The sequence below is a fragment of the Fundulus heteroclitus genome, chromosome 23 (assembly GCF_011125445.2).
Source record: "Fundulus heteroclitus isolate FHET01 chromosome 23, MU-UCD_Fhet_4.1, whole genome shotgun sequence".
In the NCBI taxonomy this organism is placed as follows: Eukaryota; Metazoa; Chordata; class Actinopteri; order Cyprinodontiformes; family Fundulidae; genus Fundulus; species Fundulus heteroclitus.
The window spans coordinates 31,919,137-31,937,054 of record NC_046383.1 but is presented as its reverse complement, the minus strand read 5'-3'; the positions used below and the strand labels follow the sequence as shown (position 1 = coordinate 31,937,054).

Sequence of the window (17,918 nt, the reverse complement as noted above, 5' to 3'; positions counted from 1 at the left end):
ACTAAATCATGCTCCATCAACAGTAGAGCACCATCACTTTGGTTATTTTCATTTATTTTGGCTTTCTGGGTCCCGTTCGAGCCAACTCTAAACACCTTATAGGGCCCAAGACTGGTTCCACGACTACTCACGGCATTTTGTCTTTTTAGAGACAGGAATACTAAGGTTTAAAAGCCGATTTTTGTTCCACCGTTATCTGCAAACACCCTGCAGGAGTCGAGTCCAGCCACAAGGTGGCGCCGCGGCAAGGAAAACGAGTAGAAAAAGGCTGTCAAAGCATTGTGTCTCTTTTCTTTCTCCCCGCCTGACTATTGTGCTCGCAAATCTGTCTGTAATCTTGATTGAAATCAAAGACTTCCACTGATTCAAATAGGGCTGTTGTCAAATGATGCTGTGCATGAAGAACGAGGATTACCTTGAAAAGTCTTAATGGAGCATCGTCCGTTCACATTTTCAGATTTTATTGCACTGCAGCAGCTTTTATTGATGTGCAAAATCTTGTGAATTTGACTGACTGGCTCCCTTAAAGTGCTCCACATGCGCAGACAGAGTTTCTGTCCGGCTACATCCTAACTTCATCCTGGTTGATTTGACATCTCTAAAAGAGAATAAGCGCTTTGGCAATGTTTCTATTTGGAAATGATTGAAGGTGGTCTGAGTAGAGAATGTTTCCCCCGTCTGTTTCTGACAGTGACTGAGATGCTGGTAAACGTCCTGAGTATCTGCTCGGATGATGAACTCATGGACGGAGAGGAAATCTATGACGGTGAGACACTTACAGCCGCTGCTACGCTGCTGCGCCGCGACAGAAGGAACATCTAAAACTTTCTGTAAACACAGCTGTCTCTTGTATTTTTCATTAAGGCTTTGTGTATCTTATTTTTTTTTACAGCCAGTGCAGCAGCAGCAAGAAAAGAAGTTATCAAAAACAAGATCCGGGCCATTGGGAAGATGGCCAAAATGTTCTCTGTGTTACGGTGAGCTGAGTTTCTGTCATATAAATATATTTGTGTGCTCGTGTGCCCGTACACTGTGTCTATAAATTGCTCTACTCTCTGGTTGCCAGTTCCGTTTCTGTGCAAGTCCCATCCTGAGTTCTGTATTTCAAATGCGTAATTGTGTGTTTGCAGGTGTGCTGCGCGAGGAAGCGTGTAGTTCTCTGATTTTCTCCTTTCTCTGTCCCCACTCACGTCTGCCCTCCTCTCCCTCACTGTCCCTCCGTGTTTCTCAGGGAGGAGAGTGAGAACGTTTTGACCCTGAAGGGGCTGACTCCTACAGGCATGCTGCCCAGTGGGGTCCTGTCCGGGGGCAAGCAGACCCTGCAGAGTGGTGAGTGTTTCACTAACTCAGCCCTGCACAGCCGCATACGGAGCCTCGCAAAACTGGCCATACCTCGAAAAGATTCAGATTTTGTCACGTTACAGCCGCAAACCTAAATGCACTTTATTGGGGTTTTATAAGATAGGTAAACACAAAATAGTGACAATTTGTGAAGAGGAGTGAAAATGTACATGGTTTCCTAAATGTGTTGCACTTAAAGTGAAAAAATGTGGCATGCATTTGTATTTAGCTCTCTTTGCTCTAGTATCCTTAAATAAAATCTGGTACAGCTAACTCCCTTTAGATGTCATCTAGTAAATAGAGTCCATTTGAGTGTAATTTAATCTCAGTATAACTTCAAAGGTTCTGTGCAGGCCCCAGAGGGTTGTTATAGAACATCAGGGAATAAACAGCACCATAAAAACCAAGGAAAACAGCAGACGGTTTAGAGAGAAAGATGTCAGGTTTGGGTTATAAAATATTATCCAAAGATTTGGATGCAGATCTCTGTTTATCTTATCATCGAACAAGAGCTCCTACTGAGATATGGCTATCCAACTAGATTGATAGGTTGGGCAAGGAAACCATTAACCAGATAAGCAGCCAACTCTGGGGGAGCTGCAGAGAGCCACAGCTCAGGTGGGAGGATTGGTCAAAAGGACAGCTATTCATCTAGTGCTCAGCAAATCTGATCTTTTTGTAAAAGTGACCAGAAGAAAGCCGTTGTTAAAGGTGCATAGTGCTCCAGTTCCAGAGTTTTTGGACAAGTCTGCCCCCTCTGGTCACAAGTTGAAATGACACCAGTGTTGTGCACGAGCATGGGAGAAGAGGAAAAACATCTGCCACTGCGACAGCACAGGTCTTTTGTTTAGAGGCGTAATTGTTTAGAGGCGTGATGTCTTCTGAGTTAAGAATTTTATAAATATTGAAGTTAGCCCGTGTTCTCTCGCTAATGCGTCGATTACAGCGGAGACTCATCAAAGTAGCCAGGTCAACGAGAGCGCTCAGGGCATCACAGCACATCACGCGCACGCCCGGAGAATACAACCCAAATCACTGCGTTAGTCATGAACTGACTAATGGAGCCTATAGAGGCAACTGCTGTGAATAGAGGAAAACTTATTTTACACGACGGGCAATTGTAAAGGGTGTGTATGGGAATGAAACAAAAATTGACCTTTAAACTTGCGCAGTGCTACTTCAAAAGAAAGCTACTCTTAAACCAAGTCTCGTCTGCAGGGTACCATGTTGGGGACATAGCTTGTGGCAGAGGGTGGTCTGTTCAGATAAGATTAATATTGAACCTTTTGACCTACATGCAAAAGGTTATATGTGGCAGAAATCGAATACCCTGGCCAGCCAGACTGACTTAAAGGGGAGTGTAAGTCAGTGTGGTAAGGCTCCATTCCCTCCGGCCCAAAACAGACCGGACCAATCACAGCTACGTCTCTCTCAGCACCAAAATTACCCATAATACAGCAGCGCTTTTCTGCTACCGTAACAGTCAAGATGTATACGGAGATTTTTATGGCTTGGTGCCTTAGAAGATTAAGGAAGTGCATGTGAGTACACCATGTATCCTCTGATTTTTTTTTTTTAGACAAAAGCGGCAAAAAATAGTTCACTGGAGAATGTGTTTCACGGACTACAAATTAAAATAACAGAGTTTGGTGTTTTTTTTTTTTTTGTTGCGTTCCATCTGTAGTTATCTGATTGGTTCTAACCTGATGACGCTGACCCTGTTAGTCCCGTCTTTGAAATCGAGCTTACCAGACTGACACGCTGTGTATACGGCGTAAGTCAGTCAGGCTGGCCGGGGTTAGAAATCTCACACTGCAGACCACCATAAACACACCACATCCACCATGAAACGTGGTAGTGGAGGCATCATGCTGAGGGACTGCTTTTCTTCAGAAAGGACAGAGAAGCTGGTCAGATTGATTAGGGGTGGGTACTGAATAATAATTTGCACCACATTGTACGGATTTTAATTTGTGTAAAACTATTAATCCCTCTGTATAATTTTCCTCTCATGTCACAGCTAGCACTAATTTGTGTTGGTCTCCCAGAATTACATCCAGAGAAAATGCATTGAAATTTGTGGCTGTGACAGGACAAAATGTGAAACTCCTCAAGAGGTGTGAACAGTTTGGCAGCAGACACCTCCAGTACCAAGAACGTTGTTGCTATGCACGAAATGTATAGACACTCACCAATTTTACCCTGAATCACACCTTTAGAAACAGATATGTTGAGAAACAAAACCTCCAGACACATTGACCTGCTTTGGATCATCCTCCAGTCCTTTGGATCACCCCTGTCCTCTCCCTTCTTTACTACTGTTTCTTTTCTCATCTTTTTGCCTCACCAAATCACTCACTCTCTCCACCTCGCAGCGCCGAGGATACTAACAGCCTGCTGATTGTGTGTCTGAGATCATGCATGAGTCCCGCTGTAGATACAAGTCAGGACAAGGCAGAGCAGGGGTGGTGGTTAGGATTAAAAAACACCTCAAACAGTGACAGAGCTAACAGGTGTGTGTGTGTGTGTGTGTGTGTGTGTGTGTGTGTGTGTGTGTGTGTGTGTGTGTGTGTGTGTGTGTGTGTGTGTGTGTGTGTGGCTAAAGAGCTGACTCAAGCTCCACTGGGAAGCTGAAGCTGCCACGATCTCAGTAACACTCTGAGAGCTTCGCATGTTTAAAGCCTGAAACATGCCTCTGAATCTGTCACTTTAAGAACTAGAGATATCATTTTAATACGTGTGTAATCAGTTTTGATCAATTTTTACTCTAACACACTTGTTTTAGTTGACTTGTCAATGTAGTCCTTGTGTAGTGTTTATTCAGTTTGAGATACTGCTCATTTTTAACAAAACTGGTTGTTTGAAAAGTTGCACACTCAAATAAATAATTTGTTGAATGGACTCCAGAAAATGTTAAACAAAGAAACTACCAAAGAACTATTTATTTCTCCTTTGTGATAAAGCAATTCAGATTATATTTAACGTGTCAGTGGGTCTGAGGTTAGCCAGTATCCATCTCCGCCCTTTAACCAGGGGTTGTCAATATGGGAGCACCCGGGATGCCCGAAATTGCAGGAAAAAGCATAGGCACAATAAACATAAAAAACAGCAGCAAGACATTAAAGAATGGCGTAGCAAAAATAAATAAATAAATAAAATTGTAAGTTATTTACAAAATAACTATTTCATAACGACACAAGCAGATCAAGAAATTTATGACCAGGCCAACCAGAGTTAGAAACCTACAGCATGCATGTCACCATGAACGGATTTATTTTTAGGTACAGTCTAGTGTTGTTGATGTACAGGCTTAATATTAAGGCTGCCTACAATTTTAAAAACCACAAGGATGGAAAAAAATGCAGATGGCAGAGTACTGTTTTGGCTGCTGACTCCTCATAATGTAGCCATGGCTGGGCATGTAGTTCAAAGTTACCTGAAGCAACAGGTGAACCTCCTCGTCTGTCCATAGAAAACTTTACTGTCTGCCATCTCGAAGGTTTATAGTTGTGGCGGCTTTTCGGCAGTGCCTTGACTTTCATACAACATAGCACCACTAGTGGCGCGGTGGGGGAATTACACCATTTTCAAGTTTTTACTTCTGCCGCGTAAAGGCTGGTTCACACGGCAAGATTTTAAAATTGTCGGCCGAATTTCAAAGCCTCACACGTAACGAAGAAAAATCGTAGAGCTAACAGGTTTGCTCGTACAGTGTCCGGTCAGACAGCAAGCACAACGCACCGCACACAAAGTTTTCACTCAGGAACATTCAGGTGTGGGACGGGAAATCTTGCAACATAAAAACATAAAAGTCCCGTTTTCTGTGGATCGTTGTCGTGTAAACGGGACCTAAATTATACCGTGCTGTCTGGCAGAGGAAATGTGAGCGAGAGCCGTCACTGTAAAATAGGCGTGATCATAATTTAAAATGTTGATAAACTATTATAGAGTTCCCATTTGAAACTATCATTAACATCTTCTAGTCTAGTCAGCTTTGCTCACAGCAATCTTTGTGTGCCTACTAGAAATTAATTCCTGAGGTTCAGGATGTTCTATAACATCTGGACGTTAAAACCTCAAAAGGATAAATTAGAGTAACTTTTCTCTGGTGAACATCTCGCTCTCTTGCAGCCAAAGTGAACTGCCACATGACCAAAATGTCATGTGTCTTCAAAAAGGTCCTTACCTCTCAACAAATTATTTTGTAAGAGTTAGATCAACATACAGCCAATAAAAATTATAGCAAACCAAAATTTGATGTATTTATGTTTTCCAATTAAAGTCCCTCTAACACATGCTTTAGCTGTTTGTTTTTTTTAGTGTAGCTGATGGCCGTGGTTACTTCTACACTCTCTTTGAACCCTGAAGCAAAATATTCAAATCCACGAAAGCATGTTTCAGCCTTCACTTCGTTTTCCTTCTCCTCCTTTCTTTGAATGCCATCTTCTCCTCCGGATTCTGTCTTCCCTTTCTTTCTCTCTTTCTCTCTCTCTCTCTTCCTGTCATTCCTCCTCTCTCTTCTTTTGCCATCCTTCAGCTACCATTGAGGCCATTGAAGCAATCGAGACAGTTAAGGATGCTGAAGGTAAAATCACTCTCATTTCACTGTGTGTGTGCGTGCGGCATGGCGGCGCGCTCAGCCGCCATGCCTGTGAGGTCATAGATCTCCTTTACCCACAATGCACCGAGCTCTTTCAACCGCATCAGCGCTCAAACCTGAAGCCTAAAACCACTTTGTGCTGAAGCCACCACATGAACCACACAAATATACACATTTATCTCTTTTTTTCTTCTCCTGGGATCCCCACATTGTCTCCACTACACACACAGACATTCCTTTTCATTCTCTTCAGATGTAACACATACCACTAAACACGTTTGCTTGAAAACATCCATAAAAAGAAGAAAAGTGGGGCTGTGGTCGTGGTTACTCTAATGTCCCACAGATTGCAGCATCTCAGTCTTTTTGCGATGTCTGAGGGAGGATGTAGGTCTGCAGTCATTTAACACAGTCAATCTGCTTCCTCACAAGCAGAACATGAGTTCCATTTGACTAAAACGAGAGAGGATTTAAGGAGGAAACAAACCAATTTGCAAACATCTGTGTCGACTCCCAGATTTTCAGCCTCCGTCAGCACCTGGTCACATGACCCATGTGCAGAAACAAAGTTTAAACAGGAACACGTGATGGGACTTTGGGTCCGTGCATGAGTCCTGTGAGGGAAACTTCTTTAAGAAAGCTGCTGTCTGGTCCAGAAATCTTTGGCTGTAAATGCAACGCTGTGAAAACGTATTTCTCCCCTTACGTATTTCTTCTTTCTTCGCTTTTTCTGTCGCACTTACATGTTTCAGGTCCCTTTTCGTTGGAATTGAAGGGAGCTTTCCAGGCGCAGATAATTCATGATTTGACAAGGCAGGCAGCGAATGTCTCACACAGGGCCCATTCAGTCCGGATAGCTTTTTCCCCCATTTAATAAATAAAATTATCATCTGAAGGAAAAAGACATTTAGCAATGACCGAGGTTATCTTTTTCTGGTATTCCAACGTGGTAGACTATCTGAAACATTTACACTAAGTGTGAGCAAAAAGAAAAAAAAAAGAAAAGAAGAAATCTGTAAGAGGAGGCAAATATTTTTTCCCACCCTCGTATTTGTCTCTGTGGTTAGGAGAAAGGTTTAGGGCCTAGATCCTGTATACACAGTTTGAGACGAGTTACTGAAAACATTTCAAACTGAAGCTGGGAAAGTCCGAGGTGTGTGTGTGTGTTTTTCGTGCTCCTGAACAAATATTGTCATGGCTTCTGTGCTGAGTGAAGTACTTGGTGATCCGTCTGCATGCTGTAGCTAGCTACGCTGCTTGGTGTGTAGTGCTGTCTTTAGCTTACCTAAAGCCCATAATTTGTTTATTTGAAATAAATTATGGAAAATCCTCTTTGTCATCTTTTTTTACCTGTATGTACCTTGATTAAACGACACGCTCAGGTGACGTTGCCGAGCGTGTTATGGAAGAACATGAATTCAAAATACAAAAGTATTTTGACAGTCGGCTTTGTTCAAAAGGGCCGCTGGTCTCCGTAGACAGAGCGCTACGCAGGAGCTGCATGCCGCCAAAGACTGAGCAACGTACACTTTAACTGGTTCTAAAGTATGAATTTAATTTAAAGGGGAAGCTAGGGATTACCCAAGGCACATTCATGAGAAAAAACAAATTATTTTGACAGGATTTTCAGTCTTCCAGTCGTTTAGCTTGATGTGCAAGATCTACACGGGGCTTATACTCAGAGGATGTAAAATGATCTTCCTAGAGAAGGCCTGAGCTGTAGGAAAAATCCTCGTTCCTCGTCACAGTTTTTCACCCGTTACTATTCAAAACCACAATGAAACCACATTACCAGCCTTTACAGCTAGAGTTAGCAGAAATATCATGGTTAAAGAATAAACGTATAATATGTGAGATATGAGATGTGTTTATCTAGTTTTATTTATAATTTATTTATTTTATTTTTCTCAGTCGGGTAGAAGAGAAACAAAGCCAACGACTTTCAGTTTCGGTTTCGGCACTGTGGAGAGACTCGTCAGTGTCACATGCAGCCCTTCCTGTGTAAAACCGCATAGTGGGAGAGTTAGAGAGCTGTACTGATTCATTAAATACTCTCACAGTGTTTCAGTGATGTCCCCAAAAGAAAAGAAAAAAAGTATGTTTTGAACAAATGCCTGACTGTCCAAAATCCGAAGTGTTTTAAAGACGTAGCCTCTGTGCAGCTGGGCTTCTTGTAATCGGTGTCTTGCAGTGGCTTATCCACCGGGTGTCTCAGACTACTGATCTAGGATCAATGACCGGTTTATACTCAGCGCCACGCCCATGGTAAGCCTGCGTCAGACTAATCCTAGCTCAGCATTCAGACAACAGATCAGCGGAGACTCCCCTGTGTGTGTCGGTGTAAGAGCTGCCCAGATATGGCAGAACGCTGTTTATCCAAACCCTGATCTGACCCTCTGCTAAAAGCAGAAGCCTTAAAGTCGTCTGCAGCTCTTTAGCTGTGAACTCACAGCTATTAAAATTGGAAAGAAAACAATATTCCCATAAGCATTCATGTCACAAGTGCAATTTGCTTCCTTCAGGACTCCAGAGGGTTTGGATACACGCGGCTCTGCGGACTCTCTTGGTAAAGAATAACTGTGTTTGCGTGTGCGTGTGTGTCTGCAGCCATCCGAGGCTTCTCTCCGCAGCACCGGATCAGCAGCTTCGAGGAGGCCAAGGGTCTGGACCGCATCAACGAGAGGATGCCGCCTCGGCGCGACGCCGTCAACAGCGTGGGCCTGTCGATGGGCCGCATGAACATGGGCGAGCCCAACGGGACCGACAACAACAGCAATATCCAGTGATCGACAGAAGAAGAAGAAGAAGAAGAAAAAAAAACACTCCCCCCTGCCTGCAGTCTCTACAGTGGTACCATATTTATCCAGTCGTGTACATAGGAGTATATACACAAGAACAATGCATCGCACACACACTTAGTAGACAACATCGCACACACTACACTACACACACACATGATTAAATAGCCCCTTCCCTGTTGCCCTCAGCTGTTATGTGAAGACATGAGCGTAGCCGGACTTTACCCCAGGGAGGCTGAGGGTCTTTTGTGAACAGATCGGACCTGTTCCTCAGAACTAGGACTCCCCTGTACCTGCACAACAACAGGAGAGCAGACCAGGACTCTGAGGAGAGCTGCCGCTGTTCGTCACGTGTCCGGGGATCAACAGTGGGTATGATGGTGTCGGTGTGTTGTGCCTGCGTCGCTGGGTGGGTGGGTGGGTGGTTGTGTGCTGTTCGGAAAGGGTGGGTGGGTCCAGATGATCAGCCTCTGGAAGCATTTAAAATTAAACGGCTTCTTCTTTTTTTTTCCCTGTTTGGATCCAAGCGACAGGGAGGGGAAGCAGAACCTGGGTGGGTTTTTATAGAGCTGTGGATATGCCTGCCTGTGTGCGCTCACACACACACACACGCACTAACTCGTGTCTGTGCGGATTTGTTTGAAAAAGTGTTTTTTTTTTTTTTTTTATGTTTGCAGCTCGTATCAACTCTTGGGGTGATAGGAGATAATCTCAGCTGCAGTCTAATCAGAGCCCCCTTGCTTTCCCTTTCTTCTCCGGAGGAGATTCCTGTTTGCTTTTTGTAGCTCCACGCCGTACACCTTCTCCACTGAGAAGGTCAAGTGGAGGATTCCCAACCCTCGCTCATCCAGACCTCGGGTTCCCTGCCAAGTCGGCTCTCGAGAAAGGCTTGAAGACCAGCTCATGTTTGCGTAGCCAACCCCCCCCCCCCTCCCTCCCTTATTTGTCGCATGTAAATACATAGAGGTTTTATCACAGGGTGCAAGATGCAGTATAGTAGACGAAGAATGCTTTATATATGTGTGTGACGGAGCCAGGGGAGGGGGGGGTGGGGGGGGGGGTGGGGGTTTGGTGAGTTAAAATGTGAAGTCATACTCCTCATCCTCTTTCTGCATCCTCGGTTCTTCCCGTGTTTCTGCCTGCTGCCAAACAGCAGCGATGGCCGTGAATCGCTGGCCTCAAGAGCAGGGAGTGGTCCTTCAGAGGAGACGGACTCTTCTGGTGAAGGAAGCAGCCAAAGCAGAGAGAACAAGTCAGAGGATTAAGGTCTTTGTAAGGCTTTTCTATTAACGCATCAATGCATGCAAAGTTAAGTTCTTTGATAATAATGTGAAGAGTATATTTGTGCTATGTGTTTCGCTATGGTAGGAAGTTTTTTTGTTTTTTTTTCTCCTTCTGGTTTTTCTGGCTAATATAAGCAAACAGAGGTATAACGAATCATTTATTTTGTACATATTGTTAATTTAATTTATTTTTTCTATTATTTTGGGTGTTATTTCTTTTTTTCTTTTCTCTTTTTCACAACTTGTGTTGTTGGGTTTGTTTGGACGCTGTACAGAATGACAGTACGCTTCTATTCAGAGTGTCAAGTCCTCATTCTCTCCTCTTTTTTTCCCTTCGCCATTGTACAGGAGTTGTTTTTAACGATAAACAATGAATAACAAATATTAAACTAGCATCGATGAATGAGCATTCTATATACCGAGGCACAGGCATTCAGGCAGCCAAAAGCATGATTGCATGGGTAAGATTTGCGCAGCAGACACGTTTTACCAGACGAGCCGGTGTGTCACAGTTTAACGGGAAAAAACGTGTACTCTCGTTCATCATTGATGATTCCTCTTGTTATTTGATGATATTTATGATTCTATGATTATTATGGTTCTATTTATTATGGACATTATTCTTAATATGTAAGCTCTCGCGCTCTCTGCTGGTTGCTCTTCATGTTGCGTTGCTCCTTGGTTGATCTTGTGCTTCTTTGGGTGAGGTGAACCCCCCTGGGAGACCCTGTGCCATAGAAATTGTGCCACGGTTCTGAATCGTTTTCTATCTTTTCAAGTTCATTTCTTTGTTTTTTGTTGTTGGTTCTCTTTGCTTATTTCTGTTTCTGCTGTTTCTTGTATGCTTATTATTTTAGCTTTCTTTTAGGTTTATTTTGTTTATCTCTTTTCTTTTGTTTCTTTGTTTCTTTTAGGTTTCTTTTGTTGCTTTTGAGTTACTTTATTTTAATTCAATTTCTCAGATTCGTTTTTTTTGTTTTCTTTTTGTTTATTTCTTAGTTTCTTTAATGTTTCTTTTATTATTTGTTTGTTCCTTTTTTTTTTTTGCTGACTCCCCATGCACTAACACTGTAAGCATGACCCATGGGACGATCCACTTTTTTACTCTTGAATAAAATATGCATGAACCTTTTTTTTATGGATTACGAGTCTTTATTTATTTTTCAAAGAACATACACAATCACACAAACATAGAGCATAGAGAGGTACAGACAGGCAATGGCGCTGCTAGCTATTTGGGTGTCCCGAGCACAAATCCCACCAACACCACCACACACATGCTCGCCTGGAAAAAGAGCAGTCAGTATTTATCTGTGCGTTTATCTTTCTTACAGAAATAACTTCTCAGTTTGAATGTTTTGAAAGAGTTGTACGGAAGAGAACGCAGGAGGAGAAATAAAAATCCTGGTAAAACACTAAACTAATTTAGCATCAACAACACACTGTTATCAGTTAATTCATATTAAGCACAATGAATAACAATTACAATGGGGAGTGTAATACAGAAGCCTATATATTGCTGTTAGAATAAGACTTATCGTCATGAATAAAATTGTTGACATCCCTCTCTTAGTCGAAGGAAATCCCATAATAGTCGCTGAAACTACTTGAAATGGACAAAAGTAGTAATAAAATAATTTTTCCTGAAAATTAACCAATGAAAATCAGATCATTTTTTCGAATTGTGGTTCAGTGACGGCGCCTGTAACTTAATATTTTGTTGTGTAAGCTTTTGAGGTAATCACTGCAGTCAAACACTTTATTTAATTGCCAATGAGACCTCTGCACCTGTCGACAGGTATTTGACCAACTCCTTGTGAGAAAACTGCTCCAATTGTTTCGGGTGTGAACGAGGACTTCGCCAGACATTTCGGCTCCTTCTATAGATGTTCAATAGGATTTAGATCAGGGCTCATAGGAGGGGACTTCAGAATAGTCATATAGCCATTTTGGATTGTTCTAGCTGTATGTTCTTGGTCATTATGCTGTTAGAAGACCTAAGACCTACAACTGAGACCAAGCGTTCTGACTCAAGGCTGCACATTTCTCTCCAGAATGCCTTGATAGTGTTGCGATTTCATTGAATCCTCATTGAATCCTCAGCGCAGATCTGAGACACCCAGTGCCAGATGCAGCAAAGCAGCCCCAGAACATAACCGAGCCTCCTCCGTTTTACACAGTAGGGACAGTGCTCTTTTCTAGGTGTGCTATATTTTTGTGTCTGTGTACAAGAAGCTGATATGCCTTATCAAAAAGCTCTGTCCAATGTTTTTTTCAGGGAATATTCAAGTTGAGAATAATAAATTACATATGTAAGTCAACAAGTTAATAACACAATCCATTATATCCTTCACTAGCATCGTACCCATATCATCACAATCAGCAGATCTTTTGCTTGCACAATTTGCACAGTGTGCTTTATTTCATCTTTTTCTACCTCCTTTAAAAATCACTGTTTATATTGTTCTTCATGGTCTGACCTGTGTCCTTATCCGTTGTTTCTTGAATGTTAATTGCCATCATTTTTGTCTACGCCTGTTTGCTTTGTTTGTTTTTTTAAATGATTCTGTTGAACCACAATTCCAAAGCAAAGTCTGATTGTCATTGGTTAATTTTCAGTAAATCTATATTTGTTACTTCCTTTCTCGGTTTCAAGTTATTTCAGTGACCGTTGTGTGATTTTCTTTGATTAACTGAGGTTTGCCAAACAATTTGGTCCATGACTGTATTATTTGGCTGTTTTCACATGATGTATTAGTTTAATGCCAACTCCAAAATCAATGAAAAAGTCTGACTTTTCAGAGGAAACTGACCCGTATGATCACAACGTTTTTGTTTTCCTGGGCAATTTTTGTTAGGAGGTGTTTATTAAAGCCAAAAATCCCCAAAGACTGCAGAACTTCTCCATATTATTTCATATTTACAAACTTTAACACTGCTGTTTAGAGTAAATCATCTTTGAATTAGGACAGACATAACAGGCTGAACAAGGGATCAATTCTCATCTCTTTGTTGCTTTTACATTTCAAATTTTACATGCTTTTAATTTGTTCACAATTTGCTGTTGCTTCCGTAGGGAATATCTGCATGTGAAACTATGGTTTGGTAAATTTTTCTGAATTTCTATTTCTCTGCCTGTCAGCCTGATAACTACAGCGGTGTGTGTGGGGAATCCTACTGCGCGTCATTACCGGATGTGTTGTAGAATCACGGACATGCCGTCACAACGGCGCGTTGGTGCATGCCCAATGCAACTATATTAGCTCGCTATTAAATTTGTTTGTTTTTTCCCATTATTTTTTCCATTATGTTTGATTTTGAATTAAACAAAGCATACATTACAAAATCTTGCAGAGGTACACAAAAACTGGAAAACTGCAATAACGAAGAAAAGAACACAATAATAACAGATTACAGTAGGGTGACCACGCGTCTGGCGTAAGACAGATTTTGAATGCCCCAGATGCATATTTGTCCTCCTTTTTGAGGCACTAGGCTCGGGAGCAAATTTTTTTTTTTTAACTTTGCTGGGCTGCCTGCAGAACAATGTCCAATCCCGTAATTAATACGCTGACAGAAGCAGAGCTGTCAACTCCACATCGGAGCTTGCTTTTTTTCTAAAGTCGCTGGTAAATTTTGTGAATTACGTTTTTTTTAGCATGATTTTTGAACGTGCAGTTGCATATTTGGCCTGTTTCTCCAATAGAACCACTTATCCTGACAGGACAGGATAATCCTGTCTATTGCACTGTGCAACAAGAGTCCTCACACTGCTGCTTTTTCCTGATTAATATCTGTCTGCATACAGCACATGTGGTCCCTAGGTAGAACTAATACCCTGCGAATAGGGCGACAATGTGTTGAATAAGCATGTTTGCTGCTGGCTGGGCCTGCAGTTATACCCTTCTCCTGTCAGCCGCTACTGACTACTGACTACAGTCTACCAACCTGTTTTAGAAACAGGAGAAACAGCTGAACCAGAAAACAAAACAAGGTTCAAACTAAAACGCAGACAATGTCAAAAAAACTACTGAAGCATGTTGATCGCGGACTAAAAAAAGCGAACAGTTCACCAAGCTGTTTTCCAGTCATTCAGTCATAACTTTCTGTGGTGGGCGGAGCTGCTGACTGGACCAGTTCTACAACTGAGTCAGAAACGTTCTGAGGAATAAAAATTGTTTACGTAAAAAGTCAAACTGAAACTTCTACAGGTACTGCAGATATTCCCGATCTGAAACTCAGAGCAGCGGGCTAGTTTGATTTGTTTAGTCACCAGTGTAATCTCACAAAAACAGATTATTACGATTTCATTAGAAAACTGTTTAAAAATGTCTTTGTGTGAGACATAATGGTAATTTGGGTAATAGTAGCAGTAAACAGCTCAGTCAGAAAATGAAAGAAGACATATAAATTTGCTTTATAACAAAAAATAAATGAATAATGGGAGACTGCCTTAAAAAGTAAAAAAAAAAAAAGGATTGTAATGTATGTTTAAGATAGCCTTATATGCTAACATACTTGGCCAAAAACACTACATACTAGGGTTGGTCACCTTGAAAGCTAATATATATACGCAGTCTGTATTTAGTGTTTTTCTTTCTGTTGCTAAAACAGAGGCGCTCCTTAATACAAACTTAGAGGTTTCGTTTCTTGACGCTAACCAAACTATCCAGCTGGTTCGCAGCTTCTCCCTTTGACACCTGCAGATGAGAGTTCATGGAGCTGATGGGACTCTCAAACAGTTCTGGTTTCTGATATCGATTGCCTAAAAAAAAAGAGAGACAGACGAGTTTCAGACAAAAGATAAAGGCTGGTGTAAACTTCAAAGAGAAATGATGACGTCACAAGACATACAGAGCAGTGAGTAGCAGGTTTGTACCGATGAGCGAAAAGTGTTACGTTGAATTTGTTCAATAAGATAAAGACTAAAAAGCCTCAGAAGAATAGAGCTTCACTCAAACTGATTAACTAAATAAAGGGTCCCAGTTTTAAGCAATTTAGCCCAAAGGTTTTCCGGACTAAAGGACAAGAAGGCACAGACTCATGGCTTATTCTGTTGGAGCAATAAACCAAATCTTAACTAATAATAAAAAATATCAGCAGTTCAAAAGTCAAGCAGGTATCTCTTTTGGATTTTATATTTATTAAAAAGCACAAATATTTAGCAACAGGTGTCCTGATAAGGAGAGGGGAGGTATGAAGCAATGACTGGTTGGAGCCGTGGTGTCCAAACTTTTTGGCACATGAGCCAAAGCTTTGAAGCTAAACTTGTGGGCCAAATTTGTACTTTTTTTCCAAAAAAAAAAAAAAATATATATATATATTGTGCATTTTTTCATTCTTAAAATTAACCAAGCATGGCAAGATAAGGCACTCAAATTTTTAGTAAAGAAGTAATCATTGCAGATCTGACACAAAAAGGGTGTCACATGTGTGTCTTAGTTAAAGACACATTTTCTAAACTCCTTTTGAGCCAACTCTTCGGTCACCCTTTCTTGAAAAGTGTTTGCTATATGTTGTCAAGTTCAATGAATGTGTGCGCCCAAGTCTGTTTAGAGTAAAAGTCAGTCGATGTTTGTGGGCATTCTTTCTAAGAAACTTAAAATGAAAGTCAAAGACATAAAATAACATTTTCCAGTCTAAGTAGATTTGAATCGCGAAGTACAACAAAATTTAAATCTGCATCAACTTCTTGGGCTAGTGCGCCTAATTTGTATCTAATTTGTATTGTAACTGTGCTCACTATTATCACTGACAGGGGACTACAGTTAAAAAGGTTTTCTTCCCACTCTTTTTACTATCACTGTGCGCTCACAACCAGCTAAACACTTATGAGGAAACCACTTCATACTAACAGTTTCTGTCCGGAACACGTAAAATTAAAAAAGAAAAACTTTCGGACCATATCAGCCAACATCTTTAAAGCTACAGGCTGCTTTTACTTCAGCAAATACAGCTGCTGGAGGAGCCACTCAAATCCCTGCAACTTTTTCATTTTTACATTTATTTTGTGATAATACAGCCTCATCCAGTGTCTTTTTTTTTTTACTTCATTTGACAGATTAACATTAAGCATAACACAATCACCTCCGACTTCTGTTAGAGAACGATCAGCATCATGAAGACCAAGGGACACAACAGACTCTAACAGAGCTGTGCAAGCCATCAGAGTATGGCACAGCTGCAAACCTATCAAGACAGCTCTTCTAAACTGATAGTCTGGGCAGGGAGAGCATTAATCATAGTTGCAGCCGAGAGAGGCATGATACTCTGGAGGACCTGCAGCGATCCATGGCTCAGGTGGGAGAATCTGACAACGGGGCCATCGTTTTTCATGCTCTGCGCTTTCTCTGGCCTTTATGGAAAGTTGCAAGAAGAATGTCATTGTTGACAAAAAGATGCTCAAAGCACACTGGATAAACACTGGTAGTGTCAGAAAGCAGAAACTAGCAAGTTACCTGCACACACATGGACGTTAGGTGAGAGCTGTCCAATGATTGGCATGTGGGACAACCAGTAGATAAAGTGATCCCCCCCCCCCCCCCCCACCCCACATCACCCCCCTGAATTCGACTGACAGAGGGGGATGTGGGTAGGATGAGGCATGGAGTTGGTTCTTTTCATGCGGACCGAGTGGCAGCTTTCACAGAGATCTATTTTTAACCTCCTTTTTCTGAATACATAATGCATTGACTACTGTCAGGATGGACGGAAAATTTCACCCAGTATAACGAAAAGTGTTTCTGAACAAGATTACCAACTATAGCTTTAATGGAGGGAGCTAAAACAGGGCAATCCTCAAAGAAAAGCTGTTAGAGAGCACAAACGGCAGGGCTTCGCCTTCCAGAGTGACAACAACCTTTAAATGTACAACCAGAGGCATACTAAAATGGTTTGGGCAAAGCATTTTCAGATGTGATAGTAAACGTTTCTGCACGTACAAACCTGGCAAAGACATGCCTCAAATAGCACGTCATACACCCCCAAGGCTGTATGCAGGTCCGTGTCTGTGTGCCTCTACTTGCTCTGAAGCCAGATTGTTTTGTTCCAGTAATCAGGCCTCCATTTGCGTTGATCCTGTTGTATTCTTTGAAGTCTAGCGCTTACTGTGGGAGAGGATTTAACTTTAAAAAACAGACAGACGAGACCAGACACCACAGCTTCTCTTCAGTGACCAGCAGGGGGATTCGTTTATTCTGGACTTACAATCATCTTCATTTCACAGAAGTCCCAACAATCCCAACAATATGGGGTAACTTTCAGCCTTTATAGGGATACAGTATGACGTAAATGGGAACATGATATCTTACTGTGTACAGGCGCTGCTCTGGACCAAAAGCCCTCCCTTCCTAGTTGGAGGGGTGTGTGTGTGAAATGGTGTGTGTGCTGCTCTTCCATTTCTAGGAAGTCTTATAAACAGATCTTTGGAAAAAGATAGTAGGAGCCAAGAGTAGTTCAACTAAAGTTCCTTTGGCCTTACTTGTTGTGATTCAGTGAAACATTCTAGAACTAATCATTCTTTGGGCAGTGATTGCAGTTATTACGACAAACAGGGTTCCACCTTGACAATATTAAAAGATGAAATCCACCATATTACCCACTGTAGTCTTCTTTTCCAGGAAACCTGTTTCCAGTTCACATTCCATTCCTGGTTCCTGTACACTGCTTCCTCTCTGAGTTCGTCGGAAAACTTGGCTCAAAATCCCCTCTGTAAATCTCAGCGCTCCTCAGGAGCATCCGCAGCATCACAGGATTACTGAGAAAAAAAAGTTAGTCTGGTTGTAAATCGCACCACAACAAAGAAACAGCATTTTTTAGAGTTTTTAATGATTTGCTTTTAGCTGCAGACTCAGGAGATTCTGCCGTTTCAATCTTGGTTGATTTATCTGCTGCTTT

At 41.7% G+C, this 17,918-nt stretch overlaps 1 protein-coding gene across 3 annotated transcripts in view; it reads left to right on the top strand.

Moving 5' to 3' along the window:
* ppp3cb (protein phosphatase 3, catalytic subunit, beta isozyme) overlaps nt 1–8,748 on the top strand; it is a 51,264-nt gene extending 42,516 nt beyond the window's left edge. For 2 of the 3 annotated variants that reach the window (XM_036127697.1, XM_036127698.1), the window contains exons 10-14: nt 692–766; nt 893–977; nt 1,232–1,329; nt 5,879–5,926; nt 8,549–8,748. In XM_036127697.1, the coding sequence (XP_035983590.1) occupies nt 692–766; nt 893–977; nt 1,232–1,329; nt 5,879–5,926; nt 8,549–8,727 (485 nt within the window). In that variant the 3' untranslated portion in view covers nt 8,728–8,748. The remainder of the gene's footprint in view (nt 1–691; nt 767–892; nt 978–1,231; nt 1,330–5,878; nt 5,927–8,548) is intronic. The other variant, XM_036127699.1, reaches the window with a different exon arrangement.
* The last annotated feature ends 9,170 nt before the right edge of the window (nt 8,749–17,918 follow it).